We start from the raw sequence: 22,174 nt of genomic DNA, 5'->3' as shown, positions 1-22,174 counted from the left end.
CCATTCTGACTATCCTTTTGATCCACTGGGAATGGAAAAAAGCCCTTTGCAGTACCCCCTTACTGTAAATGTGTTTGTTTTCATTTCACTCTGTCTCTGAGCAAGTGTAGCATTGTATTATTTATACCCCCCTGAGCTTTCACTGTCTTACTTTTCACTAAAAGTCATGCTTGAACCTCTTAGCACTTTCAAAACAACAACAGCAGCTTTGAGACAACTTGGGTAATTAGAGAACGACAAGTACCACTCCACAGGGTGGTTATTGGCAATACATAAACACCACACACACACATGCATGCAATACACATGCACACATATAGGATACTGTTTTCTCATAGAGGTAGAGGAGCCTGTGGGTGTTGCGGGTCTTGGGCTTAGGCTGGTCTAAAAGTATTGGTCCTCTGTCTTTGTGTGTTCGAGGCATTGTCGATACCCAACATGTTGTTGTTGCACTCTGAGGTCTATCAGTGCTGATTAAGGAGACAGCAACTTAACCCTTCATATGGTTGATCACCATTACAGGGTGGAATACCCTAGCTAAAACACACAAAGCATGCACGTGCATGCATACACCCATGTTTACATGCACACACATGTACATACACACACACACACACACACACACCTTCCTTTCAGATAAAAAAGCTAGCATTCTCTTTCTTTCGAATATATAATCAATGTCAAACAATGTCACTATATTATTAAGCAGTCAGCAACAAAGTAATACAGAGTACAATAGCACAGGAGCAGTATTGTCATTGAGATAAGATTCCTCTTTCCACACCAAAATGCTTGTTCTCCCTTTTTCTTTAGTAGGTCGGTGAAAAGAGGGTCTGTGTGTGTGTGTGTCTTTGTTATAGTCTAAGAGCAGCTCTGCAGAAAACCTCATACTGACATATCAAATCATTAAATGTTCATTCAGTCTTTAATGACAGAGAACACAAACACGTGTGGCATGAAAACTATAGATATGACTGATATTAACATTTGAAGAGCATGTGACAGTTTTCTGTGCAAAAGAACAAGCTCATCATCAGATTGTAATCAAGGCTTTCTGCTCAAAACTAAAGATTTGAAGAAAGCATAATTGTACTGCTGACAAGTACATTTATATCTGCATACCTAAAGCCCACTCAATACCAGTAAAGACAGATAGATTTACTAAATTCCAGTATTTTTTCATGGATAATGCTTTCATTTGAAGAAAGAGAGAATATGCTGCTCTGAGCAATCAAACTTAATAAGGAATCTGAACAACAGCACACATTTATTTCATTCTTCCTTTACACTTTCATCCCATTTTTGTATGATTTCTATATTTTATATAACAACATAAAGGATATAATTTGCACAGAGCTGTATATTATGTGCCACTGTTGCCCCTATATTGAATGTGAATGTGGCTCCATCTGATGGCCTGGAGAGCCATAACAACCCTCTGCTGTTTAGACAGAGTAAACATAAAATATTTTGGCATTTTGCACTTTATCCTTATTTACATATTTTCACAGTTTACCTACTTTGGGGTTGAAATTCCACTAAAGAAAGTTAGCAATGGTATCTTATGAACAATGTAACGTCAGTGGACTTTTCTGATGGTGTACTGCCTTTCACTAGATTCTAGCACTTCACCTTCAGATAATTTATTCTGACACATAGATGTGTCCTTATGAAAGAGGTAAACAAAGTTTTACCAGTTTATCAAAACACCCATACACAACGTATATTTAAACCCAAGGGACCTAAGGAATTCACTGTGTGAGGCAACAGTTGGAAACTAGCCTAAAGAGACAAACATTCTTTTTAAGTTAAACAAACCTGCTTCAAATCATTTAATGCAGTGAGTAGGTCTGAATATGTGTTCCAGTGCTGCTCAGTGAACCCCATCATGGTGTAGAAAAAATAACATATAGTAACATATAGTAAGGTTAAACTACTCATGAAGATTAATTTTTGACCAAAACTGGTATCCAGCTTCAAGAACTGTCGTTTGCCAATCTCCGACAATATTGATGTCATAGTATAAAATCTTTTGGGCCTTTGATTAAGACAAGTCTTGGACTAAATTACATATCAGAGGTGATTCGTTTTTTTTAGAAAAAATCTTTGTCTAGATTAATCTTGGTTTTTGAAGTGCTTCATAGAATATTAAAAACTAATTGATGCATTTATTTTGATTAAATTTAATGTGCAGAAGACTCCCTCAAAAAACAACAACAACAAAACCAAAACAGTACAATTAATCTTTCTTATGCGCAAATCATATTGTTAAACACTCTGATATAAAGATTATATAATATAATCTGATAGGTAATATAGGTAATATTTTTTTAAATCTTGAACATGTCAGTACACGGTTTCTGTCAAATACTTTCGCACTATATTTGATTTTTACATCCATCATGTGCATGAACAATTGCACATTGTAATCACAGAACTTCTGTCAGATAATTACATATGGCTAATCAGAAATAAACCTGTTAGTCTATCTGGTTATTAAGTCATTAATGAGTTCTCGTCACAAAAACGACAACACATTTATTATCAAATCAAGCGAACATTGTTACAGTTGTTTACAAAAATTGGTAAACCCTCAGATCCCCTGAAAAAGGCAGCCGCTACACAGTGAGCGTTTTTAAACAGTCCAATTAGAACATGTCTATAAAAAAGGCATTTTAATTTAAGGCGTGCCTTGGTTTGCATTTTCTTTCTTTCTCTTCACTGGTAAACATTCATTTTAGATATTTTACACAGTTTCATGTTTTCTTCCAACAGGTGGCACTGTTATAAAGCGCATCGTATGTCAAACGCAAAATTAGCAATATTAAGAAACAACTCATAACCATTGCGGTTTTAACCAGCTGCCTTTAAGCAAGTATTAAACGGGAACAACCTGTATTAAACGGGGATGAGAAAAATCTGTGTGATAATTAATTTCTCCAGGTTGTATGTTTCACGCATCTCCGTGCGCCATCTTGCGCCCCCTTGAGGTGGTCTTCGCCTGCGTCCGTGCTCAGCGCTGCAGCCAAACCCCACCACTGGATGACGGTGGAGCGGAGGATCTAATCTAGCTAGTGACAAAGATGCTGCAAAGATTCTCCCGTTTGTCTAACCAAAACTCTTAAAAAACAAGAATATTTGATATGACATCTAAATCAGGTAATTATATTTAATTACTGTAATTAGTCTTTAATTTGCTAGCAGGGTGTGCGTTTTTCCTGCCAGATTATCCCGCATTGCGGCCTACAAAAACACAACAAACGAGATGGCTAGGTTAGCTAACTAGCTAACGTAGTGTGTTAGCTAATACTGAGCTAGCTAACATTGGAGAATCGGAGAATCGAGTTCACCTTGTCATGAAGTTACTCGTATTTTGTTATTTTTAGCAGTGAATCTTGTGTGACATTCTACAGACAACTACAAAATTCACACTGTACGTTGATTTAAAACTGTACGCCAAGCTGGTCAGGTGCGATACATGAGCTGTCAAATGACTCTGATCAGTCTCATAAGGATAAGCACTGTTGCTACTAGCGTCGAGCTGTATAGCTAGCTGACCTAACGCTGCTAGTCCGACTTTTAATATAACACATTAGCTAGCTAATTAGCTAGTTGTAATGCTAGATAGAAATATATTTGGGTCACTTGTAGGCAAGTTTAGATCGCTGAGTTTTATTTTGAGGATTTAATCCTGAAGTCCTGATCATTGCTGTCTAATTGCATTATAGTTGTTAGCTATCTAGCTTGCTAGTTGAGGCTACTGTTTGTTTAGCTATAGCTAGTTAGTTAGCTAGCTAGATGAATTTCAGAAACCACGCTTGAGTCGTTAGTTAGCCAGCTGTCTTGACATGAGTTCTCGGTTAGAAATAGCTAACAAGTCCATCTGCAAGTAGAGCTGTTGATTTCGTAGAAAATGCGTGGTTTGTCAGTGGCATTAAGATTTGGGTGTTCAGTGTCAGTGGCTTAAGACACTATGCAGGTGGGGAATTGTCATCATTAGCTAGCTTCCTTTCTAGCTAAAGCATCACAGTTCTATTCGATTTGCTTGCTAGCTAGCTAGTTAGCTCCATCTAATAGCTCAGGAGCTAAGGAGATGTTTGGCTGGCTGTTGCTACGGAAGTTCTACCGCCTCAGTAATGTTTAAGCAAGTAAGACAGTTTGATTAGTCAAGTACCATGCAAAATACAACTATTTTATAAAGAGAGCTCTATTTTATAACTAGGACTCAGACAGCAAGTATACACGATGCGTTATTCTGAAAGAGTACAGAAGGTAAAGCAAGAGACAATGCTGGCAATTGTGTGTGTGTGTGCGCAAGAGAAGGAGGTCGGTGAGTCTTTGTTTAGTCTGATGAATTGTGTTTAAACATTGTGATGACGAAGAGGCTGAGGTCACAGTTAAGCATGGTGACAATGGTTTGGGAAAGTCCATTCAGAACTGTCACGGGTTTAACATTATTGTTCTACTTAACACACATCAATTTAGGATGAGCTTGGGCTGCACGTAACCTGGTTAATGTCAAAATGTCAGTTTATCTTTTTTGATGAATACATCCTCCATTATATACATGGGTCTGATCTTGACAGAAGTTAGTGTTAGCAAGTTTAGTTAACAATCTTTTTTGGATGCATTTTAATTGTGTTGAGTGGGTTCAAGTGTATTACGTCTGAGGAATTGTGGGTTTGATTGGAGGAAATATGTTATAAATATGTTTGCCAATTACAGTGCAATTTTGTTACAGTGTCATTAAAATACAATCTAGTAAGCTGATTTAGCAGTCAATGTGGAGTTGCAGGCTAGTTCTGGGCCATAATGAATAGCAGGTGTAAATATTCCAAAAGTTCTAGCTTCTAGTTTATTCAGTACATTTTCCTTGCTTTGACCCTAGTAAAATCATTATTGCCATATTTAACCACAAAATGATGAAAGAAAATGAAAAACAAAACAAAACAAAAAAAAAACAAGCAAACAAAAAACCCTCAGCAAGTTAACAGTATAATCGATAGATGTATAATGGATCAATAGAATCATAGGATTTCATTGTCTGCCGTTAAAATTATCGGCAGCATTGATGAGATGAATTCAGATTCTCATTTTGTTAATGCTGCTAACAATAGTTAAAATGGTTTGCTAGCTCACAGAAAAGCTATTCTTGTTTGGTGTAGTGGACAAAAAGGCACTTATTTTTCTGGTTGTTGTAGCTATTTGTTGGTTTTTGTTAGCTCTTCAGCTCTAGTTGACTGGTGGGGCAAGATAGCATGCTGTGGTCACATGCTTTTTACATGATGCACTAGTTCATCTGAGTTGTCACTGAATTCTGTCTGATGAAATTACGTATCTGGACACCCTAACTATTCTTTGTACCACTTGCATAAAATGAAAGTATGCCATTTCACGTGCAGCCGTTGTCACACATACATTGATCATTTTCACGCTTTTGATCACATTGAATCCAGTCTGACATTTAGAAGCACAATTGCAAGTTTCAGTCAGACTCACTGAATACTCTACTGTTCATTTGTAGCTGTTCCTCCTACTAAATAGAAATGATTTTGTGGCACTTGAAATTGTGGCACCAAATTGCTATGAAGATTATGTAGTGTTGTGACAGGAAATCCTTACTGGCATAAATAATTCTTCAGTTCAAACGTAAACAGCAGAGATTGTTCAGGTGAACAGCAGAGAAGGAACATTTATTTCTCCCCTACAAGTGAACAGAGCAAACTGACTGCAGCCTACATCATTTGGAAGGCTGTGTTGTAAAATGAGCAAAACTTATAATTGTGGATAATCTGAGTGAATATAGTTGATCAAACTGGCAGTTGCAATGTGATATGAGCACAAAACCCTGTTAATTGATCAGTAATGGTTAACTGTGATTTCTAGTTAGAAACTGCTCTATTGCAGCTACCCCTATCTAGAATCTCCATCTAACAATTTTTTTTTTTTTAACTCTCATGAGGTGCCCTCCTCCATGTCTTGTGGTTTTCTTTTTGTATCTTCAGCACTCAGCTGGATCCAGTAGAAGCCTCAGCCATGTACTCTGAGTGGCGGTCTTTGCACCTGGTGGTCCAGAGTGATCAGGGTCACTTGAGCGTCCTGCACTCCTACCCGTCCACTGTGGGCCGTGATGTGGCCAATGCAGTGGTTCGCCCCCTAGGGGCCAGCCTTGGTGCTCCTGTCTCTGAGTGTCTCCTCAAGACTGATAAAGAGGTAAGGAGGTTCTTAACATGTGTTCAAAAAGAAGAACAAGAAAATATGCAGGCATAATTGGAAATTGTGAAGTCAGAGATATTGACCGAAGTATTGTTTGTCTATGTGCATGCGTGTGCGCACGCACTCCATTAGGAAAGTGCATAGCCTACTTTATTAGGAACATCATACTAATGCTGGGTAGAACTATTTGCTCCCAGAACATTAATTCTTTATGATATAGGTTCCATAAAGCATTGGAAACATTAGTTTGAGGTTGTGGTCCATTTTGATGTGATTGCATCACATAATTGTTGAATGTTTGTTTGCTTACCATAGTGCTAGTCTTCCATCTCACCATATTCAGATTTAGTGACTGCTAATGCCACAGAAATGCACTCAACTCATTGTCATGATCATGGAACCAGGTTGAGAAGTTCTGCTTTGTGACATTAACTTCCAGCATTACACTGGAAGTTTGCATAAATATTATGGGAAAATTGTGGCCATAAAGGGATGCACATTGTCGACAAACGTATTTGGATAGACTGTGGCTGATACTCAGTTGGTATTTGGCTTAATGCATGCAAAGAAAACTGGCTTAATGTGTGCCACACCATTACGCCACAACAATCAGCTTAAGCTATTGCCACAAGGAAGGTTGTGTACATGGATTCATACTGGTTATGCCTGATTCTGACACTGACCTCTGCGTATTGCAGTATACAGACACTCTCATCTAGAGTGACATAAATATATTTATTAACATATAACCCTGGTGGAGATAACACCTTGCTCTACCTGATCTACCAGAAGAGCCAAAGGAGCAATATTTTCACCTGAAGAACTGATGCTTTCTGGATGTATTCTTGCTGAGACTTCTGAGTGTAAAACTGCAGGATAATAGCAGTTCAGAAATATTCAGAGAACCCTTAGCTACAGCAACCATGCTATGATAAACAACACTCAGATCCCATTTTCTTATCTTTGAGGTGAACATTAACTGAAGTTGTTGAACTGTATATGAGTGATATTTTAAACATATAACTCTATGATCAGTATTTATCCTGCTTTCATACCATCAGGAAACATCATCTTCACATCATATGACAACACTGGGGTTTTTGAACCCCCCCCCCCCCCCCCAAAAAAAAAAAAAAACTTTGCTAATCAAAATACATTTTGTGCATTTTAGCCAAAACAAATTTATCCTAAAAATGCAAAAATATGAGATTTGCCAGCAAAACCAGAGGATTATTTAGCTAAGGATTAGCCCAGAATTACTGTATGTAAAATTTCTCCAACATGGTCTCTGTGGGACAAAATTATCCCTTCATTGAATTCTCTGTGTAAATGTTTTTTTAATTATATATTGTACAGATTATATAACCCCTCTCATTTAAATTAAAGTGTACACTGTATTGAATTGATGCAGCTGAGTTGACCCCTGCAGATCCATGCATTATGAAACAAACAAACAAAAATAATATAAATTATGTATCATTATCATAGTTATACCAAGAGCAACTGACAAGGTCCCTCAGTGCTTCCTGTTTCTGTGAGGGTTGGAAAGTTAAATAGTTTGACCAAACTTTGCCTTGGATCGCAGGAGCAGTCCTGTAATGACATGAAAATCCAGTTACTGTTCTGTTGACAGTTTAAAAGCAAAGAGAAATGAAAGGGGGGAATAAATATTAACATTATTGGTATACAATTGAAATATGTGTTTACTACTACTTAAATGAAAATCGGCAGGATTAAGGGTTTTTTTTTTTTTTTTCGATACCAACAACCATTAAAACACACTGAATATTACACGTAGGTTGGTTTCTGTTGTTGAAAGTGACATTTTAGCAAGTAAAACAAATCTGGAAAAAGTAAAACAAATCTGGAAAGTGAGAATGCATATTTAAGTATGTTAATAGTGAAATTCAGTTGGTCAGTTTTATATTTTTTCCATAGTTTCAACCTTTATTGTAGATACTACTGCTAATATAGTTTTTGTCATTGTTATTATTTCATTGCTTCTCCTTTCTGTTGTGCTTAACCTTGTAGCTTTTCTTCCTTTCTGAATGTGTGTACATTAGCCCTGACTTAACCTTCGCTTTCCTTCTTACTTTTAACTTTTAAACATTTGAGTCAAAAGAATAAAACGGTAAACAAACAGGGTTACGTTTGTAGCAAGAGAAGGGCATGCTGTTGTGTAGTCACCATCACTATAAGGCAGGGCCTTTCTACATCTTGTTGAGGTAATTTTCTCTGCTGTCACAATGTCCGGGGCCATGTGCCGCATTTGCATAATTTGCCTTGGAAATATTTTTGGGTTGCACAGGAATTTCTGTCTTGTTGTTCCTGTGGTGTGTTAACAAGACATGTTCGTGTTAATGTGAGAGCATGGAACTCTCTATGTCTGCTAGTTTTGTTGTTGTTTGTCTGGGTCTTTGTTAGTCCTTCTACTGTGTGTGTGTGTGTGTGTGTGTGTGTGTGTTCCACTTCATATTGTTCAGCACAGACTTTGCCTCTGAGTTACACTGGAGCTGTGGTTCCTGTGGACTTCTGTTCAGCCTGATAACAGTAGGAGGATATCCTGTGAATTCCCTCCTGCCTCACTTTCTGGATCTTTTTTTTTTCTTTTTTTCACTTGACTCTGCTCGCCGCCAAGCTGCCACACAGGCCCACATGCCCACTAAGAACAGATCATGCTGTTTGGATTAGTATGCAGCAATGCAAGTCTATGCCAAGGAATGTACTTCTGAGCGTGTGCTTTGTAGTCACTGGCTTTAGGACAGGCATTTGAAGGTTCTATTCTTTTGCTGTGTCAAGCAATTAAAAACAGTGGCCGAGATATTTGAAAGATTTTCTGTTGTGAACCATGAATAAATGACTTGATAACTAGATTCTTTTGTAACTAGTTAGGTAGCTATGTGTGTTAGCTAGTGTGTTTTCATTCTTTCTTAGGTAAAGAGAAAGTCCAAAGAGAACAGACACCCTTCCTTAAGGAGTTTTCCTTACCCTGAATTCCATTATTTTAGGTTTATATAGACTTTAAATAGGCCACCAGATTAGCGTGTTTCATAAGTAAAATTATCTGAATACCTTTAAAGATTTGTATTCATAATGCAAATAGCACAGCCTTGTTTTTAAGAAGTCTTTAACACTTTGAGTTGCACTAACGCCCAACAGTCTTGGTGGGTCGCCTGCATCCTCCTCCTGTCAGTAGTCCCAGCACGGTGGCCGTTCGTAGTCAGGAAATTGACTATGAGCATTCATTTTGTACGATGGGCCCATTTTATTGCCACATGCAGCTGGAGGAGATTTACTTTGATCAGTTCCAATTTAATTTGGTTCTAAGAAAAATATCCTGATCGGCATTGTGTTTTGGATAAAGAGATTGTTGAAATCCTGTCATTTTGGCTCTCTTTACATCTCATTCCATCAAGAAGTGATAGTGCTATGTTATACATAAGTGGCAAATCTTACTTATTATGCTTCATAAATGTCTAGATGGTTAATTGAGATTTTGTTTATATTAGATTTTTTTTTATATTGTGTTTGTGACCAGACCAAAGCTTCCTGCTAAGTGTCAAGCTGCAGACTTGTTCACTGTAGTTCAGAGCATTGGTACGCTTCACTAAGCAGAGTACCTCTTGTAGCCAGCTGTTGTCATACTGCTTCATTTAAAGGCTTTGCAGCAAAATGGGACTGTAATGTTGTTATTAGTTGTGCCTATATGACAGCATGAAGATTGCACTGTTTGTAAACAGAAAGCAACTACGCCATCTTTTGATAAACACTGGTTGTAAGCTTGACCAGAAGCTGTCAGGTCCTTTTGAGCAACAGCGTTTCTCTAATCTTTTGAATGAATGTTAGCAATTAACAGTTTAATGTGTAATTTGCGTACATCTTTGTTTCCTCCGTTGTCGACCTTAGGTGAAGTGGACTATGGAGGTGCTGTGTTACGGTCTGACTCTTCCTCTGGATGGAGATACGGTAAAGCTGTGTGTGGATGTCTATACAGACTGGATTATGGCACTGGTATCATCCCGAGACTCCATACCCCAGCCCATCATTAAGGAGCCTAACCTTTATGTGCAAACTATCCTCAGACACCTTCACAACCTCTTCCTACCGAGGTGAGAGTGAGAGAATGATAAAAGATCTCACTTTTAATCTTGGCAGGGACCGAATATTATCTGCAGTGAACCTATTACAGGTTGCTGACAGAAGCCTATAAAGAAATGAATGGGATTTAAGATAAAGACTTAGGAGGATGCATAAAGGCTATACAGTTAAGATATATAATTAAGATTCTTCACTTTTTGAATACCCTTCAGTAAATCTAGAGAATGAAAAATTAAGTTCTAAAGCTTTTTATTTGTGCAGAAGTGGTCAAATATTAAAAAAAGCTCATTTTTAACTATACCTGCACCAGAAAGTGTTAAATGGTCTGATCGCAGTTGTTAAGCTAGTGAGAATTGTCATCATGCTTGTGTACATGTATAGAAATTCATACATTTCTTTAAAACCTGAACACTTCAGACATTCACTGGTGTTTCCCAAGTTTCACAACTCTCAAAAACACATAGTATTGTTACATAATTAACCATAATATTAAGCTTGTTGCAATTCAAAAGTATATGTATGAGGAATCAGCGTATTGCATTAATGATCACAGTGATGGAATCGGTGACAGATGTGCTCCACAGTGAGGTGTTCTCTGCAGGATCTCTCTGCCTTGTAGTCTTTACTAAAAGAGTTGGAATTTGGCTCAGGTTACAGAATGTGGATGTTGTAATAAGGATGTAATGACAGAGGAACTCAAATAGGTGTAGAGTTAAGACCAGCCTGCATACCTTATGGTTGGTCTGATTAGTTTATACCTAAACTAAACCATGCAGAGGAGAATTTTCATTTCTTATGATATTGTGATAATGTTGGCACAACATATTTCTTTGCATTTCTCAATCTGTATTTTGGATAACGGAAGATATTCCAGCCTTGATATTTGCAGTGGTCTGACAGAAAAGGTAGATTTCAGCTTTATAGTGAATAAATTATTAGTAATTTCAATAGAAAATTCCAGTGTACTTACTTTTGGTTAAATACTCCTGCAAAGTTATTTTAATGTCTTAGTATTATGACAGTACTTCCTGTTGAATTTGTTCAATTTTGAGTTTGGCTGCTGTTATAGTACAAGATGCATATATTTATGAAACATTAATAAAATGCATTGCTGTACAATTTGATCATAATTCAAAATACATTGAAGGAGAAAACAAACAAACAAACAAAAAAAATTCTAAAATGTAATTGTTTGACTTTGACATAGTTGATTTAACATACAGCCTTGGACTTAATTCATGAGAATCACTGTCTTTGTGAACATGTGTAATACACGTGTGTAAAGCTCTTCCCTACTCTAGGCTAATATAAACCGCGGTGTCTGCCTCTGATCCTAAATCCCCTCCACCCCTGCCGTTTTTCTCTCAGACCTGAGCACTTCAGCCCCATGCACTTCAGGCTGTGTCAGCAGGTGTTGTCTGCTGTGCAGAAACTGGCCCGTGACTCCTCCTCCATGGCCAGAGAGACTTGGGAAGTGCTGCTTCTCTTCCTGCTCCGCATCAATGACACGCTGCTCGCCCCGCCTACTGTGGGAGGTCAGTAGCCATGGTAATGTGGTGTTGCTCCGCCCACCATGTTTGGGCCTAAAGCGTTTTCTTTCCCCCCAAACCGCCCTGCACAGTGTCTGCTCCGCTATGTTTTGACAGTCAGACGTCCTTGGGCACCCAGCGCTTATTTTGGTCCGAAAGGAACGGTTGTAGATTTTAGATAACTTGGGGGGGGGGGGGGGGGGGGAGTTCTAGATACAGATAAAGCACCATAAAGCATGTTGTAGACATAGATAATTGTAAAGAATGCTATGTACTATTTTAAACCTCGTGAAAAACCTGCTATTTTGGTCCTCTCTAGGTGGGATAGCTGAGAAGCTAGCCGAGAAGCTAATCAGCGTGCTGTTTGAGGTCTGGTTTTTGGCCTGCACACGTTGCTTTCCCACCCCGCCATACTGGAAGACGGCCAGGGAGATGCTGGCCAACTGGAGACACCACCCTCCAGTGGTGGAGCAGTGGAGCAAAGTTATCGCCGCTCTTACCTCCAGGTGCATTTGTGTGCTCCGCTCCCTCTGGATTCAAATAGTACTACTGTAGTCGAATATCACAACACTTGCACTTGCATAGCTAGACTTTTCCTGGCTACCAGCTCACCTAACAGTACATTATTATATTTCTAATATTTTACACATTGCACTGAGTGATGAGATATTGCTATTTAGCCTCTGACTAAATAACGTGTGTTTTGTGTGTGTGTGTGAACGGATATTTATTGTAAACCGTGTGCTTGTTTTCGCTTCAGGCTGCTGCGGTTCACGTATGGGCCATCCTTCCCTCCTTTCAAAGTGCCAGAAGAAGATGCCAGTCTCATACCCGCAGAGATGGACAGCGACTGTGTGGCACAGACCTGGTATCGCTTCCTGCACATGCTCAGGTAGGCCGCCATGCCTCATGTTTCCAGCTGTTCGTTTAACACCTGCTTTTATGCAGATTCCCCAGCACAGCTTGAGCCTAATTAGTTTGGTCAGTGGCACTGGGCATGGTTCCTAACCCTCATTCTTTCATAACCATCACCCTCTCTCGGTTTAGAGACCGAGTGTGTGACCGTGCTCCGGCTTTGCCTGAGCGTGGCTCATGGCTGGGTTCTGTGTTTTGCCACCCTCTCTCAGTAACCCCGTAGACCTGAGTAACCCTGTGATCGTGAGCTCGACTCCCAAGTTCCAGGAGCAGCTGCTGGGGGTGAGCAGCGTACCTCAGGAGGTCATCCAGCACCCATGCCTCAAACAGCTGCCCCAGATCTTCTTCAGGGCCATGAGGGGCATCAGCTGCCTGGTGGACGCGTTTCTAGGTACGGCCGGCTAAGCTTGTGTTTGCGCACAGTCCCTTTTCCTGCTGTGTTTCTGACCTGCACCACAACTAAATCATTGAGATTTTTCATTTTATGTCATTAAAAAAAGCAGATAGAGGATTTGGTTATATGAGGCATGTCATTAAGTTTTTTTTCCCCCCCATTTTTTTCCCCTTTAGCAGAGGGTATTTGTTATATTTCTTTGGGCAATTCATGTAAGGGCTGTTATGGAGTCACACCCAGAAAGCCACAAGTATTACACTGACTGTGTTTAAATCGCTGGCTAGAGCATTCTGAGTGCTCTGTTATAAAACCTTATACAGATCACTGTTGTTTGTTTATGGGGCATGTATGTTTATGTAACAATGTTGACCTGCATAGCTATGATCTGTACCACAGTATGATTTTGTTTCCTCCTCTAGGTGTGGCAGTTTTTAAGAAAAACAAGAGTCACGAAACTCTGCCCTCTCATGGTACTCAGAAAAAGTGCACCTTTTCATCTGTCCTATGATCCAAATCTGGCCAGTTGGGGTTCAGTAATATGTCCCTCTTATTCTGCAGATGAAATATTTGACATCAATCACTCAAAAGTCATTGCTTGATTTTTTTATTTATTTTTTTTGCTAGCAGTAGCTGGTCTTACTAACCTCTGAGCAAGTAGCCAGTAACAGCACCGCTTCACATGGGACACTGTGTGGCTGCATTCATACCAGAGTCACTTATTCTGTTCCCAGACATGGCCCTGTGCTTAGCGTGCGGTTCTAAAGCTTGCTGCACAGCCTGTTATCAGATGGCATGCACATTCCAGGTGGCTAACATCATGGATGTTCGAAACTGCTTTTCGCCTCCTCTTTTTTTTTTTTTTTTTTTTTTTTTTTTTTTTTTTTTTGTGTGTGCTTTCTGCTCTTTGCACTCACAAGCGTATTTGCTCTGCTTTTGTGACTAATCGGTAATGTCATTACAAATGGCTAAGGACTTGGTCTGTCCCCAGTCTTGTGTGGGGTGGTGTTAAGCTTGCATCAGTGGAACTGTTGTTTTTCTTCTTTCTCAGGAACGACAGTGTCTAGGAGATATATTCGAGAGAGACTTCCCTCTCTAGGTATTACTAAGCCTGATCGACCTAATCAAATAGTGCCTGGTTAGCCACGTCAGACCTGATTTTATATTTTTTTGAGTGTAGTGTGTCGTTTGGGATGTATTATATGTTCTTCCTCTGAGGTAATTCTGGTGCACCAGTCAGATCATCTAACTTTGCATCACTGTAGTCTCAGAGGTCATAGTGAAGCACATCATTAGAAACATCCCAGAAACAACAACTGAAAAAATTACGTTTAGAAGAATCTGGGGACTAAAAATAAACTGGTTTCCAATCTCTGATCTGTAGTTTTGACATCTCTGCATCAGATGTTTCTGAGGATGATCTCTGTGTGACATGTTTTGATATTTTTGCATTTTAACCCTGTTTGTCCCTAGGTGTTGCTGTATCTAGGAGCAATTTTCGAGACAGGCTACCAACTTATGGTATTTTTTTTGAGCACGCTCCTGAACAATCATATGAGAGCGTTTGCTTATCTAGGTTTGTGCTTGGGTTGGAGTATGATTGGGTGGTTAAAAGTGGTGCATGCACAAGTGTGTTTAAAAAAACAAAACAAAAAAACAAACGGATCACGGATGTGTTACGAAACATATGACTTGTTATATGGAAAACATCTGATCTCTTGGGCAATAAAGGGTTGACACGAGTGGATGCACGGTTCTTTTTAAGGAAGACCTTTTTATGGTTAGATGATGGAACATCTTTGGCATCCAGGGGAAACAAAATCAATCTACAATGCAGAAATGTCTTTGGAGGGAAAGAACGCACTCCAGCGTTACACCAATGTGTTCTTGTTGAAAGTGTGTGGGCAGCTTTCTGTTTTATTTACGCTTCGGTCATTTGCTTTTCTTGACCATCCTTTTCGGATTTCTTCCGGTGCCTAAAGTTTGAATAATGCATAATCAATATCAGATTGCTTTACTCACCCAATCAGTACTTACCATTGACCATCAACGATATTACTTATTAGAAACACACAAAATGTGTTTTGTATGTAATTGTTTTATGTACTACCTGGCTTTTAAACAGGTAAAAAAGTGTGACATGCCAAATGGATTGATTTCCTTTTTTAAAAATTTGAATCAGTTGAGATCAAAAAGCAAATGTTGAGTCACATGTAAATGATGCACATCTTACACCTTCATTGCAGTGGTTGTATTTTTAAAAACAAATAGATTTTTTTTTTTAGTTCTCATCAGATGGCAGACATTTGCCATGCTCATATGATGCGTACGTTTGAAGGTTACACGCGTTGGGGATTTGGACAGGTGCTGCCTGTGTCCAGGCCTGATCAGAAATAGCCAGTGTGGTGAATGGTTTATCTCCTTGTGAATAGTGCTGACACATTGTGGCTGGAGCCATAATGTGAAGATTCTAGATCTTGTTTTGGCCTTGATTTGGATTTTTTCTTCTTCTTCTCTCTGTGTGTGTGTGTGTGTGTGTGTGTGTGTGTGTGTGTGTGTGTGTGTGTGTGTCCGTCCCTCTATCTCCCAACTTTTTAATTGCCCAGGTATATCCAGACCTCGGTCAGACAGTGCCCCACCCACTCCAGTTAATAGACTTAGCATGCCACCACCCCCAACAACCACCAACACCACGCCCCCTCGCAGACACAGACCCACAGCAGTTACCAAGACTGCCAGTAAAGCAACAACGGTATGACCTAACAAGAAAAGTATGGATCTGTTTTAACAGTTTATCAAAACCCTAACCCAGCATGTTTGAGCAATAGTGAAGTGTAAAATCCTCAGGCAATATGAAAGAGTGCATTTATAGTGATTTCTGTACTTTGTTGTAGGAAAGCAGGTCTGTGTGTGCGAGTGTGTTGTTGTTATATTTGTGTGTTTGTTTTTACTTTCCAGACTGGGCAGTCTAAAGTTTCGCATCAGCCTTCCTCCACCTCTCCCCTCTCCAGTCCAAACCAGACAAGCTCAGAGCCACGACCCCTGCCTGCTCCCACCAGGCCAAAGGTCAACAGTGTGCTAAACCTGTTTGGCCAGTGGCTGTTTGATGCCGCACTTGTCCATTGCAAACTCCACTCTGGCCTCAGCAGGGAAAGCAGTATGACTGGTAAGAAGTTTACTGGTATGGGCCTCCGAATCCATGTAATTACTTCTTGCAGACATTTGGTTTTGTTTCTTTTTTCCATTTATCTCATTTCTTTTCCTGTTACCGTTTTATTTCCATTCTCCTTTTTCTTATTACAAAAATAGGCTATTCCTACCTGCAAGATTGCATCTTCTCAAATGTAATATGAGGGTACCGCTAATCTTGTGAAGCAATGATGGCATTCAACAGCTCACAGTACCCTCTGATAATTCTGCAGTAATATGCTGTAATTTCTCTATGTACAAACAATTAGCTCTTAGAACACCAAATCTCTCTATCCATAAGTAACCAGGAAGGGATTCCTTAAATCGTCGTATATGGGCAAAAGTCAGGTATTGGGGAAATTTTTTTTATGGACTAGTATTTATTCAGTGGGGTACTGCTCTAGACATTTACTTAGATTCTCATTTGCCATCAGACCTTTTATGTTTATTTAAAGGCAAATGTAAAATCATTTTGAGATTAATGAAGAGGTAAACATCTAAATCAGTAGTAAAAGTTAAATGTAGTACTCCATGAAAAGCCATTTTTTGATCATTGTTTAATGCTGCTTTCAAATGCTGGACACCTGTCACAGGGACAAACCTAAATGGTAAAGTGATACCGTTTTTATCAAAGCAGCATAAAGTTAATCCTAACATAATTTTTGCATAAAGTATCTGTAAAGCAGGTCGAGCAAAATCAATGCCGTGGTACAGTCGATCCTCCAATACAAGTTCATTTTCTAAATTTTGTTTCATTTTTTACTGGACAGCATTGCTTAAAAGTAATGGAATTTATTGATATAGAGAAGCATTGTGTTAAATAGATGCCCAAATCTTCATATCTTCAGATGCGTCAAACTTTATCTTCAAATCATATAATACAGACTTTCTAGTGACATTTAGGGCCCAGTAAGGACACTGTTATCTATAAAACTGAGCACAGTTGCACTGCATATCTGAAAGCTTTGATGTTATGGGGTAACGTCTATCTTAGACACCTAGAACTACTTTTTTTGGTATCTCTCAATTGCTTGTGGGTGGCTTCCAATTTAAGCTGGAATTGTATAGTAAGTTTAAAGTAATAGAGATGATCATTTTAAACTTGAAATTGCTACTTACATTTATGGAAAATTATTGTTCTTAGCATAATGTCTTTTCAAACAAGTTTGAAGTTTTGGGCATGCATTTATCCTTATGCTCCTTGGTGTTGGCACGCTTCCATTACTTGCAATGCTAGTTAAAAAAAAAAAAGAAAGAAAAAAAAAAGCTGAAAGACAAAACATTTAGAGAATGCACTAGAATCTGCTGTGTAGAAAAGTAGGACAAATGTGTATGTAAATGTGATTGTTCCTTTAAGTTTCATTCATTTATTCAGGATTTTTTGAAGGTACTTTCTCTTATCAATCTCCATTCAACATCAGTCTCCATTTTATTTACGTTTTCATTTGTATGCCGTTAATAGTATAATAATAATAATAATAATAATATTACTACTGGTGGTGATGGTGATTAATAGTAGTAGTTTTGCCAAAGATTGCAGATCATATCTAACCTTGCCTTGAGATGTTCTTATTAATCAAGGTGTATTAAGGAACGGCATGATGATGCATAGTAATTCGGATAGTAATAAGGAATGGCAAATGAATTTAACTTATTAATCAAGGAAATTTAACCGATTCCTTAAATATATGTGAAGCCATCTTCGTTAAAGCAGTATTGTGATGAGTCTGGGATGAGGTTGGATTGTGGGACGTGTTAGGTAGGCTAATTGTCCGTCTTATGTTTGCTTTTTTTTCCTGTTCCATTTCTCTTCATGCATGGTGAATATTTGAAGCTCAGTGTCTTGTTATAGCCACTCTCTTTGATTCCCTCCTAGCTGTAAAACAATCTTTAAGTATATAAAGTCATAAAACAACAGACCATTGACATTCTTCATAGTTTCTGGATCTCTGCTACTGCTGTTATTTGATTTGTTTCCATTTTATCTCTATCTTGCAGCAACTTTTTTCCAAATTCTTCTTTCTTATAAATCTTGTAAGTAGGAACACAAGCTTTACCAGTTGCAATTATTTGTTTAATTTTCGTTTAATTCCTTTTTTGCTTTGACACTGTCACTTTTTGTTGTCGCAGTATTGTTTTCTTGGGGCAAGATATCTGGCCATACACTGCTTGGTTCTGGTATTAGGGGTCCGGGGAGTATATTGACTGCTGCCCAAATGTCATTGGCTCAAATGCAACAAATATTCTTAAATCCTCATTGAAACAGTTGTCGGTAAAGTCACCAGCAAAGGGCTGAGAATGTTTGCTGCAATTGATTTTTTTTTGGATGCAACTTAACATGCCATCATGCGACCAGTTCCTTCCCATATCATCCACCTAAAGGACCTCTACTAACCGATCTTCTCCAAAGAAACACAACAACCAACGTTGTCCTCAGTTTCGCCTGGTGTTTTGATTATGTAGCTTTTTTTGGTTATCATTTGGTTGTTTTTATTTGTACTTATGATTTATTTGTTATATTGATTTGTTTTAAGTTTTGTATGAATATTTCTGCATGTTGTGGATGTGTGTTCAGTATGTTTCAGCCACATTGTGCCTTCTAATGTGTTATTTAGTGATGCTGACCCACAGTAGTTTGCACTTTTTCAACATTTGTCTTACAAACCTCTTGTTAAAGTACTGTGTTTGCTAACAGGGAGGCCGACCAGGAGAGCTAATCTTTTTCTTGGTTTTTTTCCCCCTTCTCCCCTGACTGATTGTTTGCTTGATCAAGAACCGTTATTGTTCAAGGATTTTGTGTACTCTTTCACTTTTATTTTAAGATTACATAGGTTTAATTAAAGCACGCTGATTTCATTAAAGTGCTAGTAAACTAGCTCTTGATGTCGTCTTCAAGTACAGTCTTATTAAAAGTTAATGTCTTCGAGTACGTCTTTTGAAAAATCATGTTGATCCTGTAACTCTAACCAAAAGCCAATTGTATAATAAAAAAAAAAACAGCTACATTAATGATCGTGCTTTTATTGGTAAAATAAATTATTTAAATAATACATTTTAAAGTGCATTAAAATTTGACTATTTTAGTTTAAACAGGATCTCCAAAGACATTTTTGGTCTGTGGATCTCTTTGTCTGTAATCCCTGTTAAGATCCTTTTAGTAGCCATGCGATGCAGTCACTTAGATTTTGCGTCTCTTCCTGTCCTTCTCTGTCTCCCCTTTTCTCTGTCTTTTTCTCCCTCTCAGCCCTTGCAACTCAGGCTGGAGTTGAACTGAGGAGGAAAGGCTCTCAGATGTCTACTGACACTATGGTGTCAAACCCCATGTTTGACGCCAACGAGTTTCCTGACAATTACGAGTCTGGTCGAGCAGAGGCTTGTGGAACACTGTGTAGAATCTTCTGCAGCAAGAAAACCGGGGAGGAAATTCTACCGGTTTACTTGTCCAGGTACAGTAATCAAGGGCTTTACTGAAAGAAACTGGTCTACAGCTAGGTTATAGATATAGCTCACTATTTTTGCATTTAACAGTTTTTTTTTTTTGTTTTTTTGTTTTTTTGTTTTTTCTTTTTATATTCATGCCAGGCCATGCTGTTAAACTAGGCCACACTTAAAACCTGGCAAGTTTAGTAAAGCTTGTATAGTAATTAATTTTTCTATTTTTTTTCAAAATTTTGTGTTATGCTGTGATTGCTAGAATGGAGATCAGGTGTTCATTCGGTTGTTTTTCTTTCTCTTATGATGAATGTATGTGGGTGCTAATAGAGTCTGATCAGCCTCCGCTGACTATATAATCACATTCAAGAGGCAAACTAATACCATACTGAAAAGTTTTCAAATTAAGTTTTCTTTCTGAACTGTGGAGATGTCTGCTCTATTTTTGTTGTTTGTTGTTTTTGTGCCACCCACCCCATGCCACCTGTTCTTCAACCTGTCAGGTTCTACATGGTCCTAATCCAGGGCCTCCAGATCTCCGACTACATCTGCAGGCCAGTTCTGGCCAGCATTATCCTCAACTCCTCAGCCCTGTTCTGCTCTGATCTGAAAGGGATCAACGTCGTGGTTCCGTACTTTATATCTGCACTGGAAATTATTCTTCCTGATCGGTAAGGAGCTGTCTTGAGATATCTCCTACATCCATAGAACATTTTGGATCGCTCTTATTTTTCATACTTTGGAACCATGTCTTTAGCACCCACTAGGGCTCAGGCCAGACTTCAGTTGCTTTTTCCAAATATTTTTTTGGAATGTGTCGACCCTCGGAGAGGTTGTTGTTTATTTACTCTAGAAACGCGCAGCTGTGAAGGTAGTTCTGAACTATGCTTCTCCCTCTTCTTACAGTGAATTGACCAAATTTAAGTCGTATGTAAACCCCACTGAATTAAGAAGAGCTTCTATCAACATACTGCTGTCTATGCTGCCTCTCCCACACCATTTTGGCACCATCAAATCTGAGGTGAATCCTGTGACTTGGTTTAACTGCTGCTGCAACCTCTTCCACTCGTACGAACATGCCGACCAAAAAATGGCAAGCAACTAAGTTGTTGTCTAATCTCATTCGTGTCCCGGATTCAGGTTCTCCTGGAGGGTAAATTTAGCAATGATGACAACTCTCTTCATGACAAAGCAGTGACCTTCCTCTCACTGAAGCTGCGACTGGTGAATATTTTGATTGGCGCTCTGCAAACCGAAACGGACCCGGTCAATACCCAGATGATACTAGGTATGATTGATTGTTTCGTCAATATTTATGTTTACTGAGTTTGGCTTCAGTGTATTTGGCAGCACCATATATTTTGCAGTTATTAGAACACATTTTGCCCCTCTCTAATCTGTCTGACACGTCTCCCCTGTCACAGTTGAAATAAGAAGGTTTATTGTACATATGCGTTCTATTCCCAGCGGCAATGCTGAATATAGTACAGGATTCTGCTCTCCTGGAGTCTATAGGCGCCCAAGCCGAGGTGGTAAGCTGATTTGCGAATTATTTCTCCATGGAAGAGAGTGAGTCAGAGTCTGTTAGTGTTTACTGTCATCATCTTACACTGCAACATGATATTTTTAACACCGCCCTTGCCAATGAAATGTTTGCATACTGTAATTTTATGGACACGGTGGCCTTGTACACAGACGTCAGGATGGCTGATTGGCTGAACCCAGTGAGGTGTATGTTTGGAACAGGGTGCTTTATAACTGAAGCGCTGCTGCTCACCATGTGTAGGGAAGCGTGGATGGAGGGCATCCTCTGGCTAAGAGCCACAGTCGCAATAACAGCGGTATTAGCAATGCCAGCGCCGGCAGCTCCGAGGCCACCACCCCCGACAGTGAGAGACCCGCCCAGGCCCTGCTGCGTGACTACGGTAAACCTACAGAGCCACTCGCCACTTGCGCAGCTGGTGTTGTGCGTTGCATTTCCCTCTGCTAAGCGTCTGCGATGTGAATATTGCAAACGTTAAGCATGCTTTGCTATGGCATGATGGCTTTTTAACTTTTGCATCTTGACAACAGATTATTTGTTGGTGATTGTTTGGATGTCTGTTTTTAGAAACTACAAAGCATGTGTTTTAGCCCAAGAGCCAACATTTATATAGAACTGATGCAGATCTGCGCAAAACTGTATGCACTTTCTGTTGTGTTCTTAGAAGCATGAATGCTTCCTGTCAATGCAGTCAATGGAGTTTTGTGAAATTCAGTGTAATCATGGGCGTGTTTAGCCGGTCCCGCGTCCCCGGCCGTGGATGGGCATGAGTGCGAGCGTGCGTGCACGCGCTGGCCGCTGTGTGGCTCCTGGCCGCGCGTCCGTGCTAGGCTTCGGCGTGCCCGTGTGCGCGTGTGTGCG

General features: G+C 39.3%; 1 protein-coding gene across 1 annotated transcript in view; it reads left to right on the top strand.

The window, feature by feature from the left end:
* Window positions 1–3,020: 3,020 nt before the first annotated feature.
* ralgapb (Ral GTPase activating protein non-catalytic subunit beta) overlaps window positions 3,021–22,174 on the top strand; it is a 29,061-nt gene continuing 9,907 nt past the window's right edge. The window contains 15 exon segments of the mRNA XM_035524339.1: window positions 3,021–3,159; window positions 6,006–6,213; window positions 10,123–10,325; window positions 11,683–11,849; window positions 12,163–12,349; window positions 12,604–12,735; window positions 12,971–13,149; window positions 15,756–15,901; window positions 16,108–16,315; window positions 19,583–19,784; window positions 20,274–20,441; window positions 20,677–20,791; window positions 20,911–21,058; window positions 21,238–21,302; window positions 21,557–21,695. Of these exon segments, the coding sequence (XP_035380232.1) occupies window positions 6,037–6,213; window positions 10,123–10,325; window positions 11,683–11,849; window positions 12,163–12,349; window positions 12,604–12,735; window positions 12,971–13,149; window positions 15,756–15,901; window positions 16,108–16,315; window positions 19,583–19,784; window positions 20,274–20,441; window positions 20,677–20,791; window positions 20,911–21,058; window positions 21,238–21,302; window positions 21,557–21,695 (2,236 nt within the window). The 5' untranslated portion in view covers window positions 3,021–3,159; window positions 6,006–6,036.

This window comes from Electrophorus electricus, chromosome 3 (genome assembly GCF_013358815.1).
Source record: "Electrophorus electricus isolate fEleEle1 chromosome 3, fEleEle1.pri, whole genome shotgun sequence".
Taxonomy (NCBI): domain Eukaryota; kingdom Metazoa; phylum Chordata; class Actinopteri; order Gymnotiformes; family Gymnotidae; genus Electrophorus; species Electrophorus electricus.
This window is presented reverse-complemented; position numbering and strand designations above follow the sequence as displayed.